We start from the raw sequence: 24957 nt of genomic DNA on the forward strand, positions 1-24957 counted from the left end.
TATTCATAACTAATTAAAACATAGTTATGAGTATTATGTTCCATTTCCGCCAATAGATCCCCCTAAATCTTACACACTAGTCCTTTAATAAAGTTGTAATGTAATAATAATGTAATATGCATTTAAGGTTTAAAGGTGCAGTTCAATTTGCATTCAGTTCGTTGCAATCTGCAACCTCACCACTAGATGCCACTAAACCCTACACACTGGTCCTTTAAGCAAACCTTTAAAAAAGCCGCCAGCCACTACTAAAGCCTCATTAGGTCTCTTTTGTTGTGAATCAAAGTAATTAGGCAGACAGACTGTTTACTTACCAATGAGAAATGTTAGGAATTCAGTTTCCAGGCACGATAATTACCCTGTTATTAGTACTGGTGACATGATTATGACAATGAGGAAACCAGGAGTGAAGTGCTGGCAAATATACAACACACAGTGATAATATGTGTCATGATTAACCAAAGTCCAGTTTCATTTTGCAAGAGCATACCATATGCAATGTGAGGAGCAGTGTGCTGTGCATTATTTGTGAGTGAGTATACTGCACTCACATGGCACCTTGTTTTTAAATAATATAACAATCTTGCAATATTGAAGAATGTGACTTAATGTGGGATAGAGTGCTTGTATAATTCTAAACTCACAATGAATTAAAAGTCAAACAAAAGGTCTTTAAGGAGTTGAAGTGTGGGGAATGATAAATTGGCCAGTAGGGTAGTCTTCTTCTTAAGAGAGCTATATTTATAGTTTGGGGACAGAGAGGCAGCTAAAAGGCGACAGGAAGACGGGGACAAAGAGGAGCTTAGAGAGCTCACAAATCATGCTGTTTCTCTCCCAACACCTACCTTCCAGTGCGCTGGAGCTCAGGGCCACCATGCCCTCCGTGTTCCTCTGACTCTCCAAGATCCGTCACTCCGTTGGGAACAGGGGGAATCTTCCGCTTTTCCTGTGTGGTTAAGATCACTGTCAGTCAACTGCCTGTTGCTGGTCATCACCATGAGGACAATAACAAGTGTCAGTTGCGCTTAAATCTCTACTGAATCATAATTCCAGCCAAGTTTTAACCAAGCTTAAATTCCAAATGACTGAGTCTTCCTGAATGTAGCATATTCTGATACACAGTCCATCAGCATAACAATCTAATTGCACAGTGGTATGTCATTAATTCACCACAGGAGCCTAATAACAAGAGGAAGAGAGAAAAGAGACCTAAAACAACCTCCGTTTTTTAATAATCTGGGGCAACTTTCTGTTAGATAACAGAAATTCTCTCACAAACAAGATGGCGCATCACTTTTCACAGTCATGACAGACCAAAATAACTAATGGAGGAAAAATAACTAATGTTTTGGAAAGGATTGAGAGCACAACCCTGGGGAACAGCATCAAAGCTCAGAGTACAACACAGCTGAGATTAGTGGAGATCACAGATGTTTAAATATTTCTCAGCAGACTCATACGCATTATGAAACGACGGTAATTATATATAGAGACACTCAAACTTTAAACAGACTCTCAAATGGTTTAGTTATGGTCGGGCTTTTTAAGTGGTAGCAGTGGAGCTGTCTCTTTAAAAAGGAAATTAGTCATCCTTTTTACCTTATGTTATAAGGAACAAATATCAAAATATGTACCAAGAAACTTTTTTTCTCTTTGTTACGTAGATAGGGAGTTTACCTGAGAGGGCACGTTTTTGGGAGGTTCTATTCTGATGGAGGGGTCCCACTCTCCAGGGGGCAACACTGTCACCTGGTCCAGAAACTCGTCGATGCCTGCCACCAGGTCATTTCTGTCTTTGGCCTTGTAAGCAACATCATGAAAAATCTGCGCAAAAGATGAGGAGACACATAAAAGTAAAATGATTTGTATGCAGTATAAATATGATCTGACCTTCTCCCCGTATTTCCATGGATTTACAGATGGAAATGCATATAACAACGCCTTAAAGGGTTTATCCAGAAAAGGATTATTTCTATCTCCATGCATAAGGTGAACAAAATATTCAGAACATTATCATACAAAGTGAATCTACAGAAGAATAAGGTGTATTTATGCCTAAGTTTCCCCACAAATGTCAATGAGAAAAAGATTCTTTTGCAGAAAATGGCTGAAAAGCAAATCAGTTTTGATCTAAGCACAGCAACGGGTGAAATTCATTCCCATATATGATGAAGTAGGTTGACATCCATATGCTTCTATTTTCATACATCCCAGAGGACTGCTGCCAATGAAAAAAAGGCATGGTCAGTAACATTAGCTCATACTGTAGCTGCACTGTGGGAAATCCTGTTACGGTTTTTATGTCATTCTCTCTTGATCCCCAAAGGCTTTTCTCTAGCTCTTAAACAGGGGTCAGGTTCAGCTTAAGGAAAGCAAACCTGGAGCTGGTAGATAGTCATATGTTGTTGATTTTTTTTTTTTTTTTTTTTTGCTTCTTCAGGTGGATTTTTGATTTACAGGATGGTTTTCTCTAGTCCTTATGCAACCACAATGTCATATATAACCATCAATAACTATCAAAAACAAATATGAAAAATATCCCACATTCATTATTCCAGTTTTAGGATGCAAGTATTATTATTTGACCGTAAATACATGAATGTAAATAAGAAATAAGATGCCTTGCACCTTGCTCTTTTTAAAAATATGTACAATAACAAACTTTAAAAGAGATTTTTATTAAGGAACTGACATCCAGTGGTGGAAAGTAACATTTACTCAAGTACTGTATTTAATTACAGGTTCGAGCTACTTGTACTTTACTTGAGTATGTTCTACTACTTAAACACTTGTACTCCAACATTTTGGGAAATACTTTACTCCACTACTTTGTTTTCTCTTTTACAGATTAGTTTTCATACAAAACACATAATAAGCTTCTAAGACATGATGCATTTTTCAGTGTAAAAAACATCTCTTATTGAGTTATTTTTGGCAGTAATTGAGTCCAGACAATATGTTGAATTAAGTTATTTATTAAGTACTTAAATCAACTTGTTTCAAGATTATTCTAAAATCACAGATAGTCGTTTCTATAACATGTTCTAAACAATGTGATCTAAATTAAAAACAGGTTGACATATTCTCACTGCACTGCAAAATAAGGTTTTTAGGACTCAATTATTGACAGAATTGTCAGACTGTGAGGTTTGCACAGCCTAACATTTTATTAAGTGGTTCAAATCAGCTCCACCTCGACCAGCAACAACAGATATGCTGCTCACACATTCATGCATCAGTGATAATAATCCTATAATATACACTATGTGACACTCATGTGCAACACTGGAATGTGGCTGGACTAAGGCCTCACCTCATCAGTCATCAGGGTGGCAATAGACCGGCCAATTTCATGATACTGTGGACCTTTTCCAAGAGGGCCAAGCAGGATGAAAAGAAACCTGTGCAACAAAAGAGATCAGCAGTTTTTGGGTAAAAGTCAAATCCTTTTTTTAATGAGACAAAACATCAGCTCATCTATTCCTGCATTTTGTGTACTGTATAACCTGGTGGTGATGGGAACCTCAGCCAGGCCGTTGAGCAGCACAGCAGGTGACAGGCGGATGAAGGCCACCACAGGGCGGTCTAGGAATTCCAGCTCCCCCACCAGGACGTTGGATGCCTCAGCACCAGGAGGGATCTTCTTCATGAAGTGAAGGTCAATCTATGAGACAGAAAGAAGCAAAACCAAAACATGAAAATGGCAAAGGCTTTACAAGAGTTTGTTTAATAAGATTAGAGATAATGAGATAGAATGATTCGGCTGTTTCTGAATAGGACAGTCTACCCAGTAAAAGAAAACAAGATTTACTCCTGTGAAATTCCACATGCAGGGCAAGAGGCGTACGGTGACCACTTCACATGTAATCCAATCTTAAGTTAAATATACAGCACTAGTTATGTGTCCGGCTATCAGTACCCATAGATAAACAGCAGGATCAGTGGTGGGTCTGGTTGCTCACCTTGCTGAAGTCGACAGCACTGTTTTCTCGGCTGACGTCCTGTTTGCCCTCATTGTTAGCTGGCTGGGACTGAGGTGAGACTGTTTGGCCTGTCAGGCAGAGCAGGAAACCAACAATATGTCAATTTTGCAGAGGCTCAGCCTCTCATAATACTTCTTTCCCACACAAAGACAAAGGTTTCCAGTGAGACACTACAGGGTACAGTTACATTCTCTGAAAAAATATGATACAACAGTGATACCTTTTGTTGTAGGTGCTGCACCTTTATTGGAAAAAAGGTTCAGCCCTAGTAACAATAGATACAATATTGTACCTTTTTTTCAGGGTGTACATGGTGAGTAAGTTTAATATTAAGATCATTTGATGAATGATCAGTGGTGCAATGGAGAAAGTGACTGTAGCAAAACCTTAGACTCAGTCTTTCCAAATAAAGTTTAGTAAACTAAATGAGAGGCAATCTTTAACTTTCATTTCAAATGAATTGTATCAACTAATCGTGACTCACTGAAATAGATTTTTCAGTATGTTTTAGTTTAGCTGAAACGAAGTCAAAGATTGCTCCTTCTAAATTTAAATTTCAAGCAATTTGTGATGTAAATGCACCAATTGCAGCCATTTGAGCAAACCACAGCACTTGAAGGAATTACTAAAATGTGCCTTGCTCAAAATGCTAGCTGTTTCAGTGAGGATGTGATGATACTATCATTAAAGGAGACTAGGAAATACTTATTTATTTTCTTGGCAAGAGTTAGATGAAAGGATCAATACCACTCTCATGTTTGAGAGTGGTATTGATCTTCTCATTTAACTCTCAGCAAGAAAGTTAACCATTTACCAAAATCTTTCTAAACTATTTCTTTAACAAAAGGCAACAAAATGTAGATTATGTTTTGTGTTATGAAGTTATACCATGAATTTGAAGCAAGTATAGCTACCACTATTAATTAGTTACTATGATGAACATGAGTCACAAAGCTCCTATGGTTTTTAGTCATCAAACACATTGTTGACAATGGCAACAAGTGGAGAGTATTATCATAAATATTGGTAAATATGCCCTGTTGGTCATATAAATAATTCTGCAGAGTGACTACCACTTACCTGGAGTTTATTCTAAGATGTTGAAAGTATTAAAAGTTTTAAAGAGAAAACGTCTGCATACTTAAAACCATCTTCTTTCTTTTTATGGCCTCACTTGTACATCTCAAAAATAGCACAGCTACAAGAACATCTTGACTGTGAGCCTCGCATGAAGAGAAAGCTGCATGAGTTTAAGAATGCAGAAGTTTTCTATTTTCTCTGTCCTTGACTGCACATGACTAATTTCTAACCTCATGATGATACTCTCCCCTTTTAATGAGTTCCTTTTATACTAATACTACTACTATCTCTAGACTTTTAGTGTTTATCATCAGCTTAGGCGCCCTGGTTGCCTGTGCAGATTTCCTGCTCTGTGTCTTCTTGTGAGATGGGACAGTAGCCTTGTGCAACTGCCTGAAGGACACTAAGACGTTTGGTCTTGGTTTCACCAAACGGCGTGTCTGAAGTCTGGAGGCTCCTAGAGGAGCTTAAAGGTGATGAAGCGGTGGACAGACATGATATACAACACACACACCGCGGCCATGCCGCACAAGAAAAGGCCCTTCTTGGTGAAGCATTCTTGGGGAGTGCTTTTTCAGGCAAACACCTGGGAGATTTTACAGTTTGATAATAGAGGCCATTTACTGGTTAAGTAAATGGCACACAAACACATGCACACACACACATGCAAAATACAGCAGACAAGACAAACACACAAACATGGAGAGACACAAACAAGAGGAGAAAATGAGATATCAAACAGCAGTAAAACAGCAAGTCACAGATGGAAAAAAACATGCAAAGGATTACAACATTATACATAAAAACATACTGTTTATATTTACATACAACACATATACTCTATGGTCACCATGGAAAAAGCAGAGAATAATACAGGGTGTGGAACAGACTGCAGTCTTGGCAATTAGCAGGTGTGTGCGTAGGTGTGTACGTGTTTCCAGACCATTTGCTCACCATTCTTGTCCATGGAATGAGGTTCAGACTGCTTCTTGCCAATATCCGCAAAGGAGCGTACAATAGGGATGCGGTTGGCCAGTTTCTTGTGGTTTTGGTGGTGGTGCTGTTTGAGCAGGGCCTCACGGATCCTTTTCCTGGCATCCTGACCTACAGGGCCCGACACCTCGTGCTGATCCAGAACCATGTCTGAGAAGTTAAACACACAGCTGTACTGTAGGATTCCACATTATTGTTTTCAACAGTTCATTTCATATTCACAAAAGCTTCCTAGCATCTGTCCCCGTGTAGCAGTGAGAGATGCTAAGCTGATTATTCCAACAAAAACTGACCTACTGCTGCTGATTTAATCACAGCAAACCAGGTTAAGTTTACCAGATCTCTCTAGCTGCACAGTTTTCCACAGAATCACGTAATAATGGCTGCTCTCAAAAACTAAAACACAGTTCCCTAATTCCTTCCTGAAACAGGTCAAATGAGCCTGTACATGTAAAGCATTTTAAATTATTTTTGGTTAGTATTTCTGGGTGAATTTTTGTTAACATGTCATGATGTTGGACCTGTGGCCTGTTACAAAGCTTTGAAATAGTAATTTTAAGAATGAATGTTTGTTAATGGTAACAGGAAAGGCACAGCATGTTTATTTGTATAGCATCTTTTAACAACAAAGCAACCAAAGTGCTTAACATAAGGTGTGAAAAGGCATTAAGATATACAAGAATGACATGGCGATATAAAAAAAAAACACATACAATTTTGAATAAAACCAATTAAACAGAACAATTACAGTGCAGTGCACTTCATATGAATGAATAGCCCTAAATTTAATTTAATAAAAGACAGAGGCAAAAAAGTTTTAAACCTTAAGTTTTAAAATTTGAAAAAACTGAGAGTGGGAGCAGACATCCAGTTTTCTGGGAGTTTGCTCCAGATATGAAATGCATAAAAACTGATGCTGCTTCTCCATGTTTAGTTTGGCCCTGGGGACAGTAACTAAACCTGTCCCAGAAGAACTGAGAGGTCCCAGACTGCCTGAGTGGCCTGGATGGTTCAGAACATAGCTCAGAAATGGATTTTGGCCCTGAACCATTAAGTGCTATGTAAACTAACAGTAGTATTTCAAAGTCAATACTTCAACACACAGGAAGTCAGCGCAGGGATCTGAGAAAGATCCACTTTCTTAGTGAGGTCAATTTTAAAAGTCTTTTAATTAAACATATACTTAAGGTGATATTATGCAGACCTTGTAATTATCTTAATGTGGATATTATGCGGTCTTTAACATTAGCACTTGCTCTCCTTTGACTCCAAAAACAATTCTCTGTTTAACTGGAGGAAATTTTGGCATGTTGATTTGTCTGATGCAACCTGTGTGCCATCCACATATCTATATTATTATATTTTATTGTTTTCAAGAATGTGAGCATAAGCTGGGAGCATGTAGATGTTGATCAGAAGGGGGCCAAGACTGGAGCCTTGAGGAACTCCGTCCGCATGTCATTTTAGTTAGTTCGGATGTGTCATATTTTGGTTTTAACCAATGAGTTACACAAGACTTTTCAGCCTCTGGTGTCTACCTGCGATCTCTTCCAGCGAGTTGGCCCTCATGTCAAGCATCACGGTGCCATTCATGATGCAGCTGCGAAGCTCGAAAAGACTGTGTAGAGAAAGAGTGGCTACGTAGGGTTTACTCCACCGCTCACCACCATCCTCAACATCCTCCTCAAACTTAAGCCACCTGCATATGAAAAAAAAAGAACTCAGTGAATCCATATTTTCCATGGAAAACTGTGAAAATGAAGACAGAGCATTGTGGTGGTTGTTTGAAATTGTGTAGATAACTAAGGCCAGAAGTTATTTGTATAATTTGAGTTTCTCAAGTGCTGTAGGTTGTGATAAAGTTAGATAATGTACAGTGTGGTATGAATTAAAGTGTGAACACCCTGAGGGGTATGGCACCATACAATAACCCCATGATAACAGCTTGTAGTCACACACTAACAGGATCAAAGTCTCAGGTGCAACAGAGGAAAAAACGCAGCAGCTGGCCAGACCCAGCCCATGTAGCTGAATGCAGCGGTGTACCTGGCTGTCTCTTTCCACTCTGCGTCCTCACCCTCCCTGAGGCAGATTTCGTCCAGCTCAGTGAACAGGGCGTGGGGGATGTGTTCCTCGTCGCCATCCTCTGTCCCCAACAGAAACTGCACCCTCTGAGCTGGTGTGTCTGCTGCAGCAAATGGGAGAGGTGGAGGGTGAGGTGGAGGTAGATAAAGGAAGAGGAAAGGAAAGAAAATTAGCAGCAGGCAATGAGCCATTGCAGTAGATTCAAAAGACACATCTTTTTTCTATAAAAATGTACATCTTCAAATATTTTAAAGTCAATCAACCATGTAAAACTTAATTTAGTTTCAGTCTTTCTTGGACATTTACTGTGTGAGGGGGATTCTCTTCCATCGTCAGCTGAAGAGTCCCTCTCCTTGGACCTCTTCCTGTGTCTGTGTCCGTGGTGACGGTGACGTCGGTGTGACCTCCTTCCCAGGGGAACATGAACCCCGATGTAGAGAGTGCGGTGACCTGGAGGCAACATGGAGGAAACAACTTCAGTTCCCTCTGTCTGAACTAAAGGAACTTGATCTTTCCCACTTTTCACAATTTAATGAATCTCATGTTTTATTTGATGTGGTATAATTTTTTGAACTTGAATAAGATTATATTATATTATATTATATTATATTATATTATATTATATTATATTATATTATATTATATTATATTATATTATATTATATTATATTATATTATATTATATTATATTATAGGCAAGACCAAGAATTACATTTAAGAATGTTCTGAGAATCTTCACTGGAAGAGAAGAATAACACACATTCATCAAGTGACTTACTTCTACTTGCAAGAAAGTGTAGGAGTAGTAAACATATCAGTGCTCAGAGAGGAAGAGCCAATCAGACATATGGTTTTGACCTATAGCCCCATCCCATTGTTCACTCTTAATCTTCACGCTTTCTCAGAGACATTTATTCTTCAAAAGCATATATGATTTTGATTTTAAGTTCAATTTATTTGTGTGAAATCTTTATTAACTCCAGTAGCAATTAACACATGAAATAAAAAATCATTTAATATATTTTTGATATATACATTTATAAATTGGAATCAGAAATGAGCTGAAATGAAAACAAAGAGAAAATAAATTGGAGCAGGAAGGAAATTGCGCTGCTGGTAGATGAGGTACATCAGAGAAAATATGTAATATTTAATAAAGGAAAATGAATACACATGGAAGGTGATTGCCAACAAAACCAATCCCAGCTGTATAGTTGTTGCTTGTGCCTATGATGAATACAAAATAAAAAGAGAGTGGAGGAACATACAATCAAATATGCAACTGGAGGTAAGTGCACACAAGAAAGTAGCAGCTGAAAATAGTTGGCCAAAATGACTGTATTCTGAATTATACATATTGCATCAATTACATATTGCTCATCATGACCAATGCTAGATTGTATAATCATTCCATAAGACATGTACTCATCTCAGTGTCTGTACTGCAGCTATCAAGGACCCAAAAGACTAGTTTTATGGGTATTTTTACGTCAAAAGAAATGTGATAAATAGCTGTTAGTCCAAACTTTGATAAATATGGGCCCTGATCATTCTGATGAAAGTGACAGATGCAACATGATCAGTGATGTTAGTTTGTCATTAATCATGATGTGCCGGGCCCATATGTTTAATTATACTGATTCAGCTAAGAAATGATTCTTATTAGAAGAAATTATTATCATCATGACCAATAATGAATAACAGAGATCTGCTTGCCTCTGTTTCTGTACTGCAGTCATCAAGGATGTCTGAAGCTCTCTTAAAAGCTACTCTGTGGAGTGTCTGACCTCTAGTAGAGCAGTTTTTCTAATAAGTGGATCCTGTTTTGTTTGTCTCATGCACGTAGGTGAGGTGATGCAGATTCCTGCCAATGCTTTCACGCTATTTGACTGATCAACAGGTAGCGGCATCGTGCCAAGAAATGCAGCAATGTGCCAACAAAGGGAAGAAAGAGAAGAAGAAAACTGAACGCGTGTAAATATAGAGGTAAACAATACATGATACAAACTTTTCAGAAAAAATCTACTTTGCAAAAGTTTTATGAGGGAGGGAATATATTTGACATGTTTGTTAGAACTCAAGGATACACACAGTTTTGGTGAATAATGAATGAATGTGAACATAAACTTTTGTCTGTTTACAAGAAAACACCACAGGGAGAGCATTTTTATGTCTGAAGAAATTTGATATATAACTTTTATTCCCAAGTTTGTGAGTAGGAGTAAAAGCTGTCAAAAGGTGTCACATCATTCATGTTTAGATATCAGTGAGGCAGGCTGAGACCTGTGTAGAGACAGTGGGGTTGTGCTGGGTATCGTAAACATAGCGATGGTAAAAGAGGTAAAAGACACCATGTGAGTGGATAGTTGGACCAACTCCAAGGGAGTTGGAGTATATTGAGGAAATAAGGGCAAGCACCGATCCTTGCAGTACCCCTGTGGAAAGGACACTGAAACACTGCATGTCCTTAGGTTTGGAGTGCAGAGAAATATATCTCCAGGCCCTCGTGTGACTGCGCTTGAATAAAAACGTATTGTCCTATTTGAGGATGTAGAAATTGGTTTTGAAATTGGCTGACTCTTATAATTAGTCATTAGTCATTTTCACTTTAAATCAGTGCAGAAAAAATAATGAGAAATTGTACAATGTGGACAGGAGGGCCTTAGATGTGTGTATCTGTATCTGTGCACGTACATGCACACACGAGCGTGTATCCACAGGGTCAGCATGAAGATAATCCGAGCTGACTTTCTCCTCTTTTATTGCGGTCGAGCTGCCCGGCCACTGCTTCCTTCCCGCTGGCCGTCGGCTCAGTGGCCGGACACAGACAAGACTATTGGACACCCTGTTCTCTTTATCTGCCTCCTGCACCATATGAGGCGCCACGGTGTCCAGCATAATGTGACACCAAACGGATCTATACCCTGGGCAGTTTAATACTCAGGAGCTACAAAGTGGGGTCTATGTACGGAAAATAACTTTCATCTGTATTTCTTTTTACAGTGAACATAGCGCAATGTAGGGATCACTGTTAATAATACTTCCCACTCTCTTTCTCTAGTTCAGTCACATTTTACCAAGTTATACTATATCTACATAATAACAAAAACATTCCCACATGGCTTTTCTTAAACTGTAATCTAATCTATTCTGGAAAACCTTTTGCCCATTAAGTTAAATTCTGGCTGAAGTCAAGCCACCTGTTCAGGATAAGAAACAAATGAGCTTATCCTGTTTATTATTACAAGAGTTACAGTCAGAAATATCATTATATTTTCTTAGCTGCATTTAGTCTGAGAGGAAAATATCCCAAGTGAATGCCTTAAATTGTTTTCACTTGCTTGAAGACATGAATGATCACATCATAGCACACTAATAAGATTAAACCAATGCACAGACATAACATGAATAAGAGTACATTGACTTCACAGCATTTAAGAAGGCTGACTCACTCAATATCCTCCACCAATAGGAATCCAGAATAGAAGCTAAGCGAAGTCTCCGAGAACGTAATGGGTAAACTAACTATATGTCAAAATGTATTTGCAGTTTGGGAGTATATCTTACTCTATCAAAGTGTGTAGTGCTGTAGACACATTCATCCAGAGCAAATTACTATTAGCATCAAATAAATTGTATATTTGAGGAGCAGAGGAGAGTAGAGAGACTGACTTTGTACATGCAGCAAATTCTACAACAAAAGGCACATTCCAGTGCACAGGAACAATACGGTAGCCGAGAAAAACATAAGGACAGAGCAGTAGGGCTTTAAGGTTCATGAATCAAGACTCATGAGTGGAGGACTTCACAAAAATAGCTCACCTCCTCCAGGCCTGAGCCACTGCTGATGTCACTGAATGCCTCTTCCCTTTTTCCTCCATTGCCACATCTCAGTAGCTCTAAGTCAGACAAGGCTGGAATTCACGCAGCGCTGTGTGACGTTTTTGGTGTTCCATAACGTTAAGTCTTTGTGTGCGTATTCATGTATGTACTGCTTTACATGGCCACTGTGAATAGTCAGTTCTGATTGGCTGGGTGTTGTGAAGTCTCTACACACAACTAGCTCTGGCTGTGCAGCTCTGACGTAGCAGTACGATTGCTGTTCCAAAGCTGAAAGTCTACTTGTGTTACTGGGCTATGACGTCTATTGCTTTTTGGGGTTAAAAAAGACAAACACCCATGGTACCCAATTTTCTATTCAAAGACCATACAATAGTTTGATCTCTGGAAACTGGCTGTGGTAAAAACTACTCTGAGCAATGCAGTTATGAAAAAAACACACTCTAGTCAGAAGGCTATTAAATTGTGCTTTTTTTTTCATGACTGCACAGATTATTGATGATACAGATGATGATTTTAAGGATGAGGCTGACAATAGTCTATATATATAAAATATATTTTTGTCAATGTCAACAAATCCTATAAAAAAGACCAAAACCAACAATCAAAGCTCGGCTCAATACTTCTCATCTTCCCTGCAGCACTCAGTACCAACCTCATTGGTCCTAATCTCTATGAACAGATATCTGCATATGAAAGCAGAATCTGTCGGCAAGGGACAAGATTTTGGTATCGAAAGTGTTCTTGTTTCCGTTTCCATTCCGGTGATTTCCACAGGAACATGCTTTGGTTGCATGCAGGTTAACAGTCCGTGCGGGGAGAGAAAGAAGTGAAACGCATTGGCCAAGATGTTGTCTGGACCTAAAACACCTACAAAAAGTGTTGACGTTTGATTGGTTTTAAACTGTTAACTGAGTGTAAACTGGCTACTTGTGAAACAATCCAGTTGTAGACGTCATCTCAAGTTGCTAATCGGACTGTATAAAACATCCGGTGCACGGAAGAGGAAGTCTTGGCCATGACATACTTTATCTGTTATCTGGATATCCGGATATCTGCTGGCTACGCCGGAACTCCTGAAATATTGGCCTTTGCCCCCAAAGGCTAAATCGTCATCAGACCGATAGCTGATGGGTTCTGAGATTGCCTTGGTCCCTATTAAAGACATACATATAACAGCTTATAAATCCAGTGAATAGTTTCCTTTTTAATTAGGCTCAGTAATTTTAGAAAACAGCTGGGCATTGTAGTTTTTAGCATGTTACTCAAACAGAAGTAAATTTGTTGGGGACTATTTTCAGGGGTGGATTAATCCACATTTGGAGCTCTATTGAGTATTTCAGGTAGCAGGGCAGTGTGTGCGTGATTTAGTCAAACTTGTTCTGTAAAACAGAACTATTTACCTAGAATCAGATAGACAATCAGACAATTCTTGTTAGTGTAATACATTCACTGTGACTTGAAATCTCAGTGGAATCGCAGTGAAAGCGGATCATGTCACGCTGACCTTTTCCTTTCATCAGAAATGTGAGAGCGTATGTGAGAGACTGAGCAGGTGTGTGTAGGTGCTGAAAGGGGCGGAACAGTGTGGGGCGCGATAGCTTCAGAGGATTTCCTTCTCCTGCGCGGTGCTGACGCCGTGACAGCGTTTCCACAGCGCCAGACAGAGAGCTAGTCATTACCGCAACCATCATGCAAGGACGAGAGTCCTTGAGATGAAAGCACCATCTCACCGGCAGAGTGTCAGAATGAAAGAGTGACATATTTGCCAGCTGCCCCGGCGAACGTTGCCTGGCAACAAAACTACAGCAGATATTGACAAAGGAACAAATTCTGCTTCAGCTTCAATTATGAACCAATTTTTTATATTATTTTTGTATTATGTAAGATATGTTTTTTTCCCCCATATTATTTTGCCTCTCAATTCTGATTTGTATGTTGTTCTCTGGACTGTTCTGTCTTTTTTCTTTCTTTTGTGTGGTTGGTAAAAAAAAAGGAATGTTATATGCTCAATCAATTTGTTATATTAATCAATTATTTTTTTCACTCATCACCCTCAACCTGCCTTTGCCTACTTCTGCTTATGTTTCTCATTATCTATGTGTCTCAAAATTCCTTTCAAGAACACCTCCAGAATGTGCTTGATCTTCCATTCAGCTGTGTCATACATGTAGGCGGGGTAATAGTAGCAGCAATGCTATGTGCGAGAAAGTGAGCGTCTCTCCAGTTAAGAAAAAAGAGCAGTTACTGTTTTGTCCCTGTGATAAAAACATGTCTCGTGGATGATTTTCATCCTGGGGCCTGATCCAAGAAGCAAGTTTACTGATTAATCTCATAACCAGGCTAAGTAAACCCTGGAACAGATCTTTTTACATCAGCTTATGTTCCAGATTTGAGGGGGATCCTGGTTTTATACAGTGAGCGCACATCTTGGAACAGACTCCTTGCCTATTCAGGATACTTGTTGGTGGAGAAATTGGCATCCGTCTCCTTTACGATGGATGAAATGCTGAAGCGAACACATGTGCAGAGAATAAAGCTCTTGCTCTTTGATGCTGCAGGACTCACATCAAAACCTAATATGCATTTGTAATGATTTTGAGCTGTGGACAGACAGGTTATCTGCTCTCAGAAAGCTCTGCTGTCAGTAATTCTGCTATGTTAGACAAGTTTTCTCTTATCAGACTCTGCTACTGCTCGGCTGGAAATATATTGTGACATCCCATCAAATACGCCTGATTACAAAGAGTAAAGCACAAAATAGGGACAAAGATACCAACAACAGCTGTTGTTAGAAATGGTATTTATATATTTTGGTGTGTATTTTTACCTTAATTCTCTGTTGGAAATGACTGCAGCTGCCATCACACTTTCATTTTTTATGTAATACTGATGTAGAACAGACAATATAATATAAGGTGAATATCATTTATGGGTGTTACCTTCTAGTTCTTCTTTCTCAAAGTTGGTGTTAAGCATGGAGCGCGTGCCCCCGCGGTCCACCACTGCTTCCTCATCAGTTCTCTGTAAGAGACACACAGACAATGTTATTAGTCAGTTTGCAAATATAACCATGACTGCATTGGAATTATAATGACATCTCTTGAAAGAAAAAATTTGATTCCCGTTTTGTTGACATTACTATCGTTCAGACTAGACCATCAGACTTTCCCAATATTTTGAACTATAAATGCTTTTCATCCACGTCTCAAGTTCATCTGGGATTTATGTGCCAGTAATGACTATTCATTACCTACACCTCACATTCAGTTATGATCATAAGATATTCCATTTTCCAAAAAATTATCCACACAAGACAATATATTCCTTTCACCAGTTTCATACCATAGAGATAAAATCTCTTCCATCAGAAGTCTTGGGTCTCAAGCCAACTTTGTATTCCTGATCCCTTACATCAAGAACTTTAATAACTTTAAAGCATACACTGGAATCCCAAAAAATATTATTTCAGCAGCACCAGGACAAAATATGTCCTAAAATATGGCTCTACTGTTTACTGGAAAAACTGGAGAAAGATTAGGAAGTATTTAACCAAGGAGGTCAAGTTCATAAAAATATGGGACTGTAAGAAGATTTCATATTTCATATCCACTAATGATCCTTCAACTTAAGCTCTGTTCTGTATCACTTCAAATCTCCTGGCTATAATGCTGATTACAGGCAAAATTAAGTGAATGTTTAAGTGAACACTGTAATGCAGTAGAGGAAGAAGTATTAAGATCTTTATCAAAGTAAAACTGATTGTATCGCTGATGAGAGCTGTGAGAGTGAATTAAAACAGTAAAACCAAAAATAAATGAGTTGAAAGAAGCTAAACCTCTCCAAGGAACTGAAGGGGACTGCAGAGTCTGGGTGATTCACTTTCACATACAAGAAGTCAAATGTATTGTTAATAGAAAAATACTGATTATAGCTCTCTTAAAGTGATGTCTGCATTTTTGTCTGACTCTTATTATCTTGAATATTTCAGTTGATGAGTACATGCTGCATGTTCTTAATTAATAGCATTTTAATACTAACTATAACCAAATTATTACCAGACAAACTTGGGGAATCCATGTTAGAAAGGGAGGGGGGTCTAATTAGGGGCCCACAGGCTCCCTTTTTTCCCCAGAACCCCTTAATGGATGAATGTGATCCTGACTGTTGAGTGATTCAGTTACAATGCATCATATTTTATGACCACATCACCAATTTTGAATATAAAATCATAATCTGCAAAGTATTTAGAAACCCTACCTGTCAGATACATGCAGTGGAGTAAAAAGCACAATATTTCCCTCTATAATGTGGTGGAGTAGAAGTATGAAGTAGCATATAATGGACATACTCAAGTGAAGTAACAAAGTTACACCAGCAACTCATGAAAAAGACTTTTTTCTATGGACAACATACAAAAACACTGAAATTAGTCACCGTCACCATAGCATTTGTTCATCAGCACTGTTACGTATTCAAGTTGTTTTACAAGCAGTTTAATCCTGTGACATCATCAGCCTCATTGATGCAACGATGATGGTTTTAAAGTAAAACTGACAGCTTGAAACTGCAACAATGCCTCTGTACTTTACATAATATCTGCTTTATATACAGTGTAGAGCTATTTGACATATATTAATATAAATTAATCAATGTTGATTAATTGATGTAAATACATTCACATTCCCCAATGCTGATGTCTGACCAGACAAGTCTCCTAGCAAACGTCTCTCTGAGGAGCATTTCTGTCCACGCTGAGCCAAAATACACATTTCATGTAAATGCAACAAGTTGTTACGTAAGATCACATTGCCCCCCCAGCTAGTGGGAAGATGTGTCCTGAAACACATACATACATACACACACACAGGGAAACTCAGCATTATAAGGCTAACTTCCACCGACTGTCACCATGGCAACAAAAGGCAGCCAATCGCAATTTGTAAAAGCCACACTCATCTGCTGAGTGCCAGATTACAGCATTTTTGAGTCATGGTTTTAACAGAAATGCTTCATTGTGCGTAAGCCTTACATCATGTAAATGCTTCGCCACCTCCGGCAAGGCAAATTTTCTCGGGAACTGGAGCAACTGCAGAAGCTGGACGCGTAGAGTGGAGAGAACAGGGAGTGGTGCTAATTGATGCATCATAGTGCTTTTGTGGTTATTTCCTGCTATAAATAGCACTGACCTTGAAAAAATGAAATAGGGACGGGTCTTTGAATGCTGCCTCTGAATATTTTATGAAAACACTGGCTTGTTACTGGTGGTGTTACCAATTGTTTTTCACCAGAAAGGAAAATTAAATCATCTGATCCTGGGACAGACCCTGGAAAATTAAAAAGTTCACCAGTCAGAGTTATTTTGACACTTCTGATCATTTTTAACAAACGCCATCAAGCTATATCAACTCCATGAGTGGAGCTACAACTCTCCAATCAACATGTACAGTATATTTAGTAGTAACCTGAAGCACAATAATTAAAGCCAGTGGACAGTGGTTAAGCCTTGGTATGGTTTCCACCCAGGGAGCTGCACACCAGAACCTCCAGGCCACAAACACAAACAAAAAGTTGTCATGGTGACGCCTCCTTCATAGTCTTCTCCTTCCTCTTCTGCCTCGGACTCTGTGTCTCTCCAGTCATGTGTTTGTGTTTGTTGTGAGACTAGTGTTTATCATTTGGATCATGTGTTTGTTGCCCTCTAGACGTCCTCAGTGAGTTGTGCTGCGGGACAGTGTACCTGTCCTGAATTAGGTCATTAAGGTTGGAGCTGCAGTTATTTTCAGATTGTCTGATTTGCCTTGTTGTTTTTAGCAGACTTTGCTGGAATTTAGGAATCTCTTAACTGCTGTTGTACATGTCTCATCTCCCTGCCAATCACTCTGTCACTAGTTCTGACTGCCTCCTGCCAACTGAAAGTCTAAAAGTCTAAAAAAAAAAAAAAAACTTTCCTGTCCTGCCCTCTGAGTGTGCTTGTGGCTTCAAATCAAGTCTATAAATGTTATAAAGGTAATAGAACACTGACAAAATGTATGAATGAACCATTGCTTTATATTATTTGTGTATTATTTAGGAGGTATTGTGATGTTTTTCATAACAATGTTTTATATTTTCTTTTTTTTTCATTTTGCCCATTGATTCTGATTTGCATGTTGTTTTTTTCTAGAAGGTTCTTTATTTTCTTTCTTATTTTCTGCACCACTGCACAACAATGCAGTGGTGCAGCTGGAAAAGTTACAGGTATATCATATTATATGTCATAAGTGATCGATCTATGATACACAGTGTTTCCCTGCAGTTATTTTCCAATTAGACAAGAGATGCTTTCAGGGATGACTGTGGATGAGATCCAGACTTGGATATCACTCCTAAGTAAGCTTCAGAGAGATATAGTATCTGTCCCAGCCAAGCTACAGTGTCATCTTAATACTGGTGGCATGTCCTAGTCAGCACAACCCACATACACATATGCGTACTTATAATAAGATGCAATTATCAATAGAAAATGATCAAACAGATATTTTCTAACCCCAAACATAATTGTATACATAAGAGCTAATGGGATCATGCTGGAGGGCGTGTGAAGAACAATCTTTGGAGGTTTCCTTGCTATTTAATCCCTGACTGACTGACTGACTGACTGCAGTATTAGGAGTAATCCCTGGTGATTGCAGACATTCATATATGCTGAATATTATTATGGTTATGGGGAAAAAAATGTATAACTGCAAATTGGTTTTGTGAGGATGCAACTTCCACAGAAGAATAAACAGTTAAAAAGAAGTGACAGACACAAACATTTAAATTATAGGCCTTCATTCCTAGGCCTATAAAATGAAATGAAACAGAAAGTTATAAAGCAACTCTAAGCTATTATGAATCCTTCCTCTTTATTACTTGCTTCTGTATCTAATTTCTCGTTTAATGATTTTTTTTAACTTTTCCATTGTCTGTTTTTTGTTTTTTGCTTTTTTGCTTTTCTTTCCTACAAATGAAGCTTTAGTAAATGCTCCCTTATGCTCTATCTTTATTCCTCTATGGGTGAATTTCTGCTATTTCCGCCCATTCAATTTTTTTTTGTCATTTATGCTTTCCCAAGCTGTCCCTGTACACCCAATTCTGAGTAGTACCAAATTTAGCACCAAATTCCCTCCTTTTGTTCCGATCCTTCCACTGCAGCTGAACAGGGAAACACTGTCCGCTGACTAACTCACACTGCTCAAGCCTCATACTATCTTCAGATAAACTTTTAAATATGAACAGGACGAATGATTACATAGAGCAGTGTTCATTTGGGCACCTGACTGTTGTTTTAAGACAGAATTGAAAATGTGTGAACCTATCCTTTAAGTAGCGATCAGTCAGTTAGATGCAGGTTATTCAAACCCCATTATTTTTGTCAATGTTGCACAACTTGTCTGTGTAATCTGATTAGGATGGCCTTTACTGCACTTCATGTGATTGAAAAACAGATGAAGTTATGTAGTGCAGTGAGCCCAAAATAAGTGTTCTTTTCTCAGCCAGTTGGCAGCAACCTTTCAGTCAAAAATATGCTTCTCAATGTCTTTGCTTCAACAAATAACTCTAAAAAAAAAATCACCAACAGATCTGTAAATGTCCTGTTTCCAAAAACCCACACTGCTGCAAGAACTACCCACAACGAATAACATCATTTCACATAGTACTTTTGGTGTGTGTGTGTGTAAATGACACACAGAGACATGTGATATATTGCGACAAGCTAAAGGTGGCTGATGCTGGCCATCGGTCTCCTGCGGGATTAAGCAATGGTGGTACGACATTCTCACACACGCAGACACACACGCCCACACACATGGACAACCATGTGAGAAAGAAACCAAAGCATCAACAGAGTTTGGTGGACAGATGCTGAGAGCTGACATGGTGGGCTTACAGTATATAGGGACATTATGAGAGCAAGTAGTCATGCTCACATAGACATGCAAGCACACACACACACACACACTTATACACACGGAAGCCCAGATGAGGATTCATTATCATGTCCCTGTGGGCAGATTTTAGACTTCCCTAGATTTCCCCGGGCAGATGGTTAATGGTAATCTGAAAGACTTTGACGTCTTCGCAATGCGTTAATTTTGTCATTGTCCATGCCTCTGCATACCAATTCACTCTGCTCCAACTCTCCATAGACTTACACTGACCACTACATGCTATCTACTGCGAGTAATCACAGATTTAATCACCACTCAAGACAGAGAGGTAATATCCCAATTCCATGGTGGCCAAAAAATAAATAAATAGAAAAATGACACACTAGCCCATTAACCAATGCATCTTTTTTTGCCCTCATGGTAGTGACAGCAGCAAAGATGTGACTCTTCATGACAAGCCTGGGAGAGGAGCAGGGGGTTGACTCGGGGCTGGCACAGCTGGTTGGCCCTGCAGATCCCCAGGGAAACTCCCTCAATCTCAGCAACACACTGTGTGTCCCTGTCCCCGACCCATGAGAACTGCACACATCTAAATATACGTGTAGTGCGCAATTCAAATCCCCACCAGAGTACCACCTGATGGCAACAGGATGAGGATTTTAAAACCACTGTTGCAGTTCACTAAATCGGACAAACTGTGTGTAAACTCATCTGTCTGCAACGTGTCTAACAAGTACTGTTTCTATCCTGCATCTCCCCTGCATTAGCACCGCAGTGGCTACTGCAGAACTATATATGACAGGTATTTTTCTGATTTTCCCTCACAGAGGAAGAGCCATAGTGCAGCCATGTCGATAATGGAAAACTGTATATACTATATATACCTGTATATCGATCTATTAACAAGACAAGAGTGCACTAGCACAAGTCATAAAGTACAGCTGAGGCTGATGGGATGCCATCAGTTTTGCAGGTATTTGGTCATAAACCAAAATATTGGACAAATTAAATGTTTAACTTGATGATTGTGCTAGGAAAAGAGTTCACCAATCATGAATCACCAAAGTGACTACAATTCATCCTGAGGGAGACAAGAATGTCTGTACCAAATTTCATGACAATCCATCCAATAGAGAGATTTCACTCAAAACCAAAAATGTAAACCTCATGGTGGCATCAGAAGAAAAGTAGGATTCATCCTCTTGGGACCATGAAGTCTGTACAAGATGTCATGCCAATCCATCCAATATTTGTTGAGAAATTTCAGTGTGGACTAAAGTGGTGGACTGACCAAAAACCCATTTAAGTTTGTTGCCTTCATCTTGCAAAAAAACTGTGATACAAAAATGGAAGACATCTTTTCAACACTGAAAGTTATCTGATCAAATGACAAGCTGTGTTTGTTTCACATGAAATGACACTTTCCCAACCTGAGGGGCGATTTGAAGCATTTGACATCCGTCACTCAGACTTGTCTCACAGAGCAGATAAGCTTCCATTTTTATCAAATATAACAATCCACACTGACTCTAAGATATGCATGTGTGACGCATGTCATCACAGAACTAGTCTAGTCTATTTTTGTTTTCCTTTGGCATGCTTAGTAAAGAGTTCTCTCCACATCTCCTGCTGTTTACATATAGTGAACTCATTAATGGCATTTGTATTTTTGGTCCCCAGTTTTACATTAACCTGAACCACATCAAACCAGAACCCTAACCCTAACCCTAAACATTAACCCCAACAATGGAGGGGGTTGCCACTGTAAACACAATTATAATGGAAGAGAAACACTATTCAAATGGGGCAGAGACTTCAAACTACAGGCATTTAAAATCATAATCAATGAATCAATAAATAAACAATGCTGTATTCTTCCTGTATACTCCTCATGGAGCCTACTTGAAAACCATTTTTGTCCAAAAATGTCTGCTGTCAATCATCCTGGTGAAGACAGTTTAGCCGGCCGCTGTTCTTTCACTCCTTTCTTCAAGAGCTGCTGCTGACAGACAGACAGCTGTTTCTGATGACAGTGACGGCCAAACAGAGGTCAGAGATGGTGTGGATTGAATGGACCGCTTACGTGTCGCTGATGTCTCGCTTTTGATGTTTCCAGTTTGAAGTCTTACTTATCTGCAACATGCTGGTGTCAGCTCCATCCCAATCTATCTATTTACTGATGAAAAGTCAGAATAGGTAGAGGATACATTTTTCTGCTATGCTATATTCTTAATTATTCTTTATTAGCTGATTTACTGGTACTGTAATATGGAAAGTTTGTGACTTACTCATTTGCCCAATCCACAGGATCAGTATATTATCAACATACTAAGAAAGGTGGTAAGGTGTAAGGAGTATGCACATCCACAACACTGACAATTCGCCCGATTAAAAAATCTTTTACTCCTTCCCTAGTGACAACAATTTATTTGAAATAATAATATATTTAAGCTCAATGCCCTATGCCCCTCTCTATTTTGTCCCAAACAAAGCTTTATCCTTCTCAGTATGACAGATGAGCCAGAATCTCCTGCCTGCAGGTCTCTGTTTCTATTTATAGACACTGGTTTCTCTACCTCATGTTACTGACCCCAGACCAGCCCAGAGAGTCCCATCTCTGCTCACCAATCTGGGTTGAGATTAATCTGCCAGCCTTTACAGCAGGATAAAACCTTGTTTCTGGATCAGTGATGGAGGGCCCTGCGTGATGGAGAGAATTAAATCAGCCGTTTCTCAGTTGGTCCGCTGGTCTGTGATGAAGGCTTCAGGGGGGAACGGGAGCAGAGAGCACGTGACCAAGACTCCAGGGGAGTCAGGATGGGAGAGGTGGAGGAGGGGTGGACGTGTGACCCAGCATGATGAATAGACACACTCGAACATAACATGAACATATATAATGTATGCGTCTTTACAGTTTGATTTGTTTCTGTATTATCTACATAGTTCTACACAAATACTAATACAGTATGTACAGCAAATGGATTCATATAATGCAGGCTGCACATCTACTATATACACGGGGATACACATCATATATAGGCACACTAATGCACACAGTTCACACAGTTCCTCTGCAGGCAGTGATGTGATGGGGAGGAGCAGTGTGGATGAATGAGCAACACACAGGGGAAGAGGGCAAAAAGGCTTCAGGCCTGGACACAAACCGAGGATCAGAGGATGTTCTAATGTCATACAGCGTTAAGCATGCATGTGTGTGTTCATGTAGGTGTGCACGGTGCAAGCGAGTTCGTGATGCAGGAAGTAGAGCATCATGACCTTCGTGAGAAAGCCTTGACATTGGGCTCCATCTGATTTGGATTCAACGCACATTCTGTAGATGTATGCTGTAGAGCTCCCAAATCAATATCCTGAGCTAGCATAGATATTCTAGCTAAAGAACTGCTTAACAGTAGGCAGCTTTTGGTTTTATTTGACTTGTGTAAGGATTCTATCTTCAGAAACACATGGGTAAAATTCATATGTGTTCTTTGTATTATTATTACATGTATTATCACACAAATAAGAGGCTCTTTCAACTCACCAAATAGCGGCATGTTGCTTTAAATTCACTTAAAGCCCCTGAAAACTTGGCTTCAAATCTTAAATACGTTGCTATTATTCATTATTCATAATTTAAAAAGCAACATTTCATGTGAAAAAAACATATTTAAGAATAATTTATTGAGAGCTTATTGAGACAGTGACAACGCAAGTCTATAATGGTCATAAGAGTCTGATTCAAATGTTGCTAAATCCTGATTGGTGCATGGAGGTACATGACATCACCTTTTTTCCTCTGAGTCCAGCCCACTTAAACCAGTGAGAGAAGCAAAGAGAAAAACAGAAATACTGAAATTCCTCATGTGAAACAACCAAAACTGTTTTAATTTTGGCAGAAAACAGTGTGTTCATGTAGGATCCTATCATTTATGGTAAGAAGCTGATTAAGAAATTACATTTTCAGGACCTTTAAACTTACTTTTAATTTACTGTATTGATTTTTAATCAGGCACACAGAAATGTTCTGTTGGTGTGTGCACAACAAAAAATGAAACCAGCAGTTTCAGGAAGCATCAGTGAAAACCTGCTATTGAATAGGCAAATGTGACTCTCCAGCATACAATGTATGGCCAGTTCCATAGCCTGAATAGCAATTTCTTATTTCAGTCTTTTAGTCAGGGGGTACATTTATTCCATGGCAGCCATAAAATACAAGACAGCAACATGACAAAAAGATCTCTACAATGGCTGGAGTGCCAAAATCCCTCACAGGATTACCACCAGTGTTCCTCTCTGAGAAACAGGATCTCGAGTTACAGTTCTCCACACAGGTGGTCGACCACCAAGCGAACCCTAACCGATTGCATACGAAAGAACCATTCTGCCAGACTGTAATCAACCAGTACTTTGAAATGTATTTTTTAGACACACCCAGATATATTCTACACACAGGAAACACTGGAGCCGTTTCTAAACCAATTCATCTGCCACCTCTCAACACCTGATTCTACACCTCAGGCTGCTACACGTGCGGTCCATGTCATGACCACTCTTCCTAATGAGTTTTATGCCAGACATTGTTAAACTGCCTGCGGAGGATCGAGTGATTGACCCAAAAGGGCCAACAAAGCCACTGTGTCCTCAGGAACACCAGGCAGCCAATGCCCCAGCTTTTGTAAAGACATCTGGTGACCACTGGTAAGCAGAAAGAAGAACTATCTATCCTGGGAAAGAAAGAACTGAAAAAAATATCCATAAGGTAAAATCTGTCCTCCTACACTTCTAAACAACTGTAAGTAGAGCTACTGAATATTAATATTCATTGTTGTTAATTTTTGCCCTGACACGGGGCAAAGGATGAAAAAAAACTTGTACACTTGTACACAACAGCTTGTGTTTGTGCGTCTTTGCTGTTGGTGTATTTTCAACTGATACAGTCCAAAAATAAACACAGCCAACAGTGAAGGTGACCTGAAATGTCTCTGCTTGAACTCAGAGGATGCTTTCTGAACATCCTGCTCCAAAAACACTATTCAAACAAGACTGATTTCACCACATCT

At 39.2% G+C, this 24957-nt stretch overlaps 1 protein-coding gene across 5 annotated transcripts in view; it reads right to left on the minus strand.

The window, feature by feature from the left end:
- LOC121892357 (sodium-driven chloride bicarbonate exchanger-like) overlaps nt 1–24957 on the minus strand; it is a 48433-nt gene that overhangs the window by 12770 nt on the left and 10706 nt on the right. For 4 of the 5 annotated variants that reach the window (XM_042405371.1, XM_042405376.1, XM_042405372.1 and 1 more), the window contains 10 exons: nt 14924–15005; nt 8448–8591; nt 8103–8244; nt 7595–7755; nt 6018–6206; nt 3963–4051; nt 3507–3664; nt 3314–3401; nt 1678–1824; nt 846–946 (listed from right to left, as the gene is read on the minus strand). In XM_042405371.1, the coding sequence (XP_042261305.1) occupies nt 846–946; nt 1678–1824; nt 3314–3401; nt 3507–3664; nt 3963–4051; nt 6018–6206; nt 7595–7755; nt 8103–8244; nt 8448–8591; nt 14924–15005 (1301 nt within the window). The remainder of the gene's footprint in view (nt 1–845; nt 947–1677; nt 1825–3313; nt 3402–3506; nt 3665–3962; nt 4052–6017; nt 6207–7594; nt 7756–8102; nt 8245–8447; nt 8592–14923; nt 15006–24957) is intronic. The other variant, XM_042405373.1, reaches the window with a different exon arrangement.

The sequence above is a fragment of the Thunnus maccoyii genome, chromosome 24 (assembly GCF_910596095.1).
Source record: "Thunnus maccoyii chromosome 24, fThuMac1.1, whole genome shotgun sequence".
In the NCBI taxonomy this organism is placed as follows: Eukaryota; Metazoa; Chordata; class Actinopteri; order Scombriformes; family Scombridae; genus Thunnus; species Thunnus maccoyii.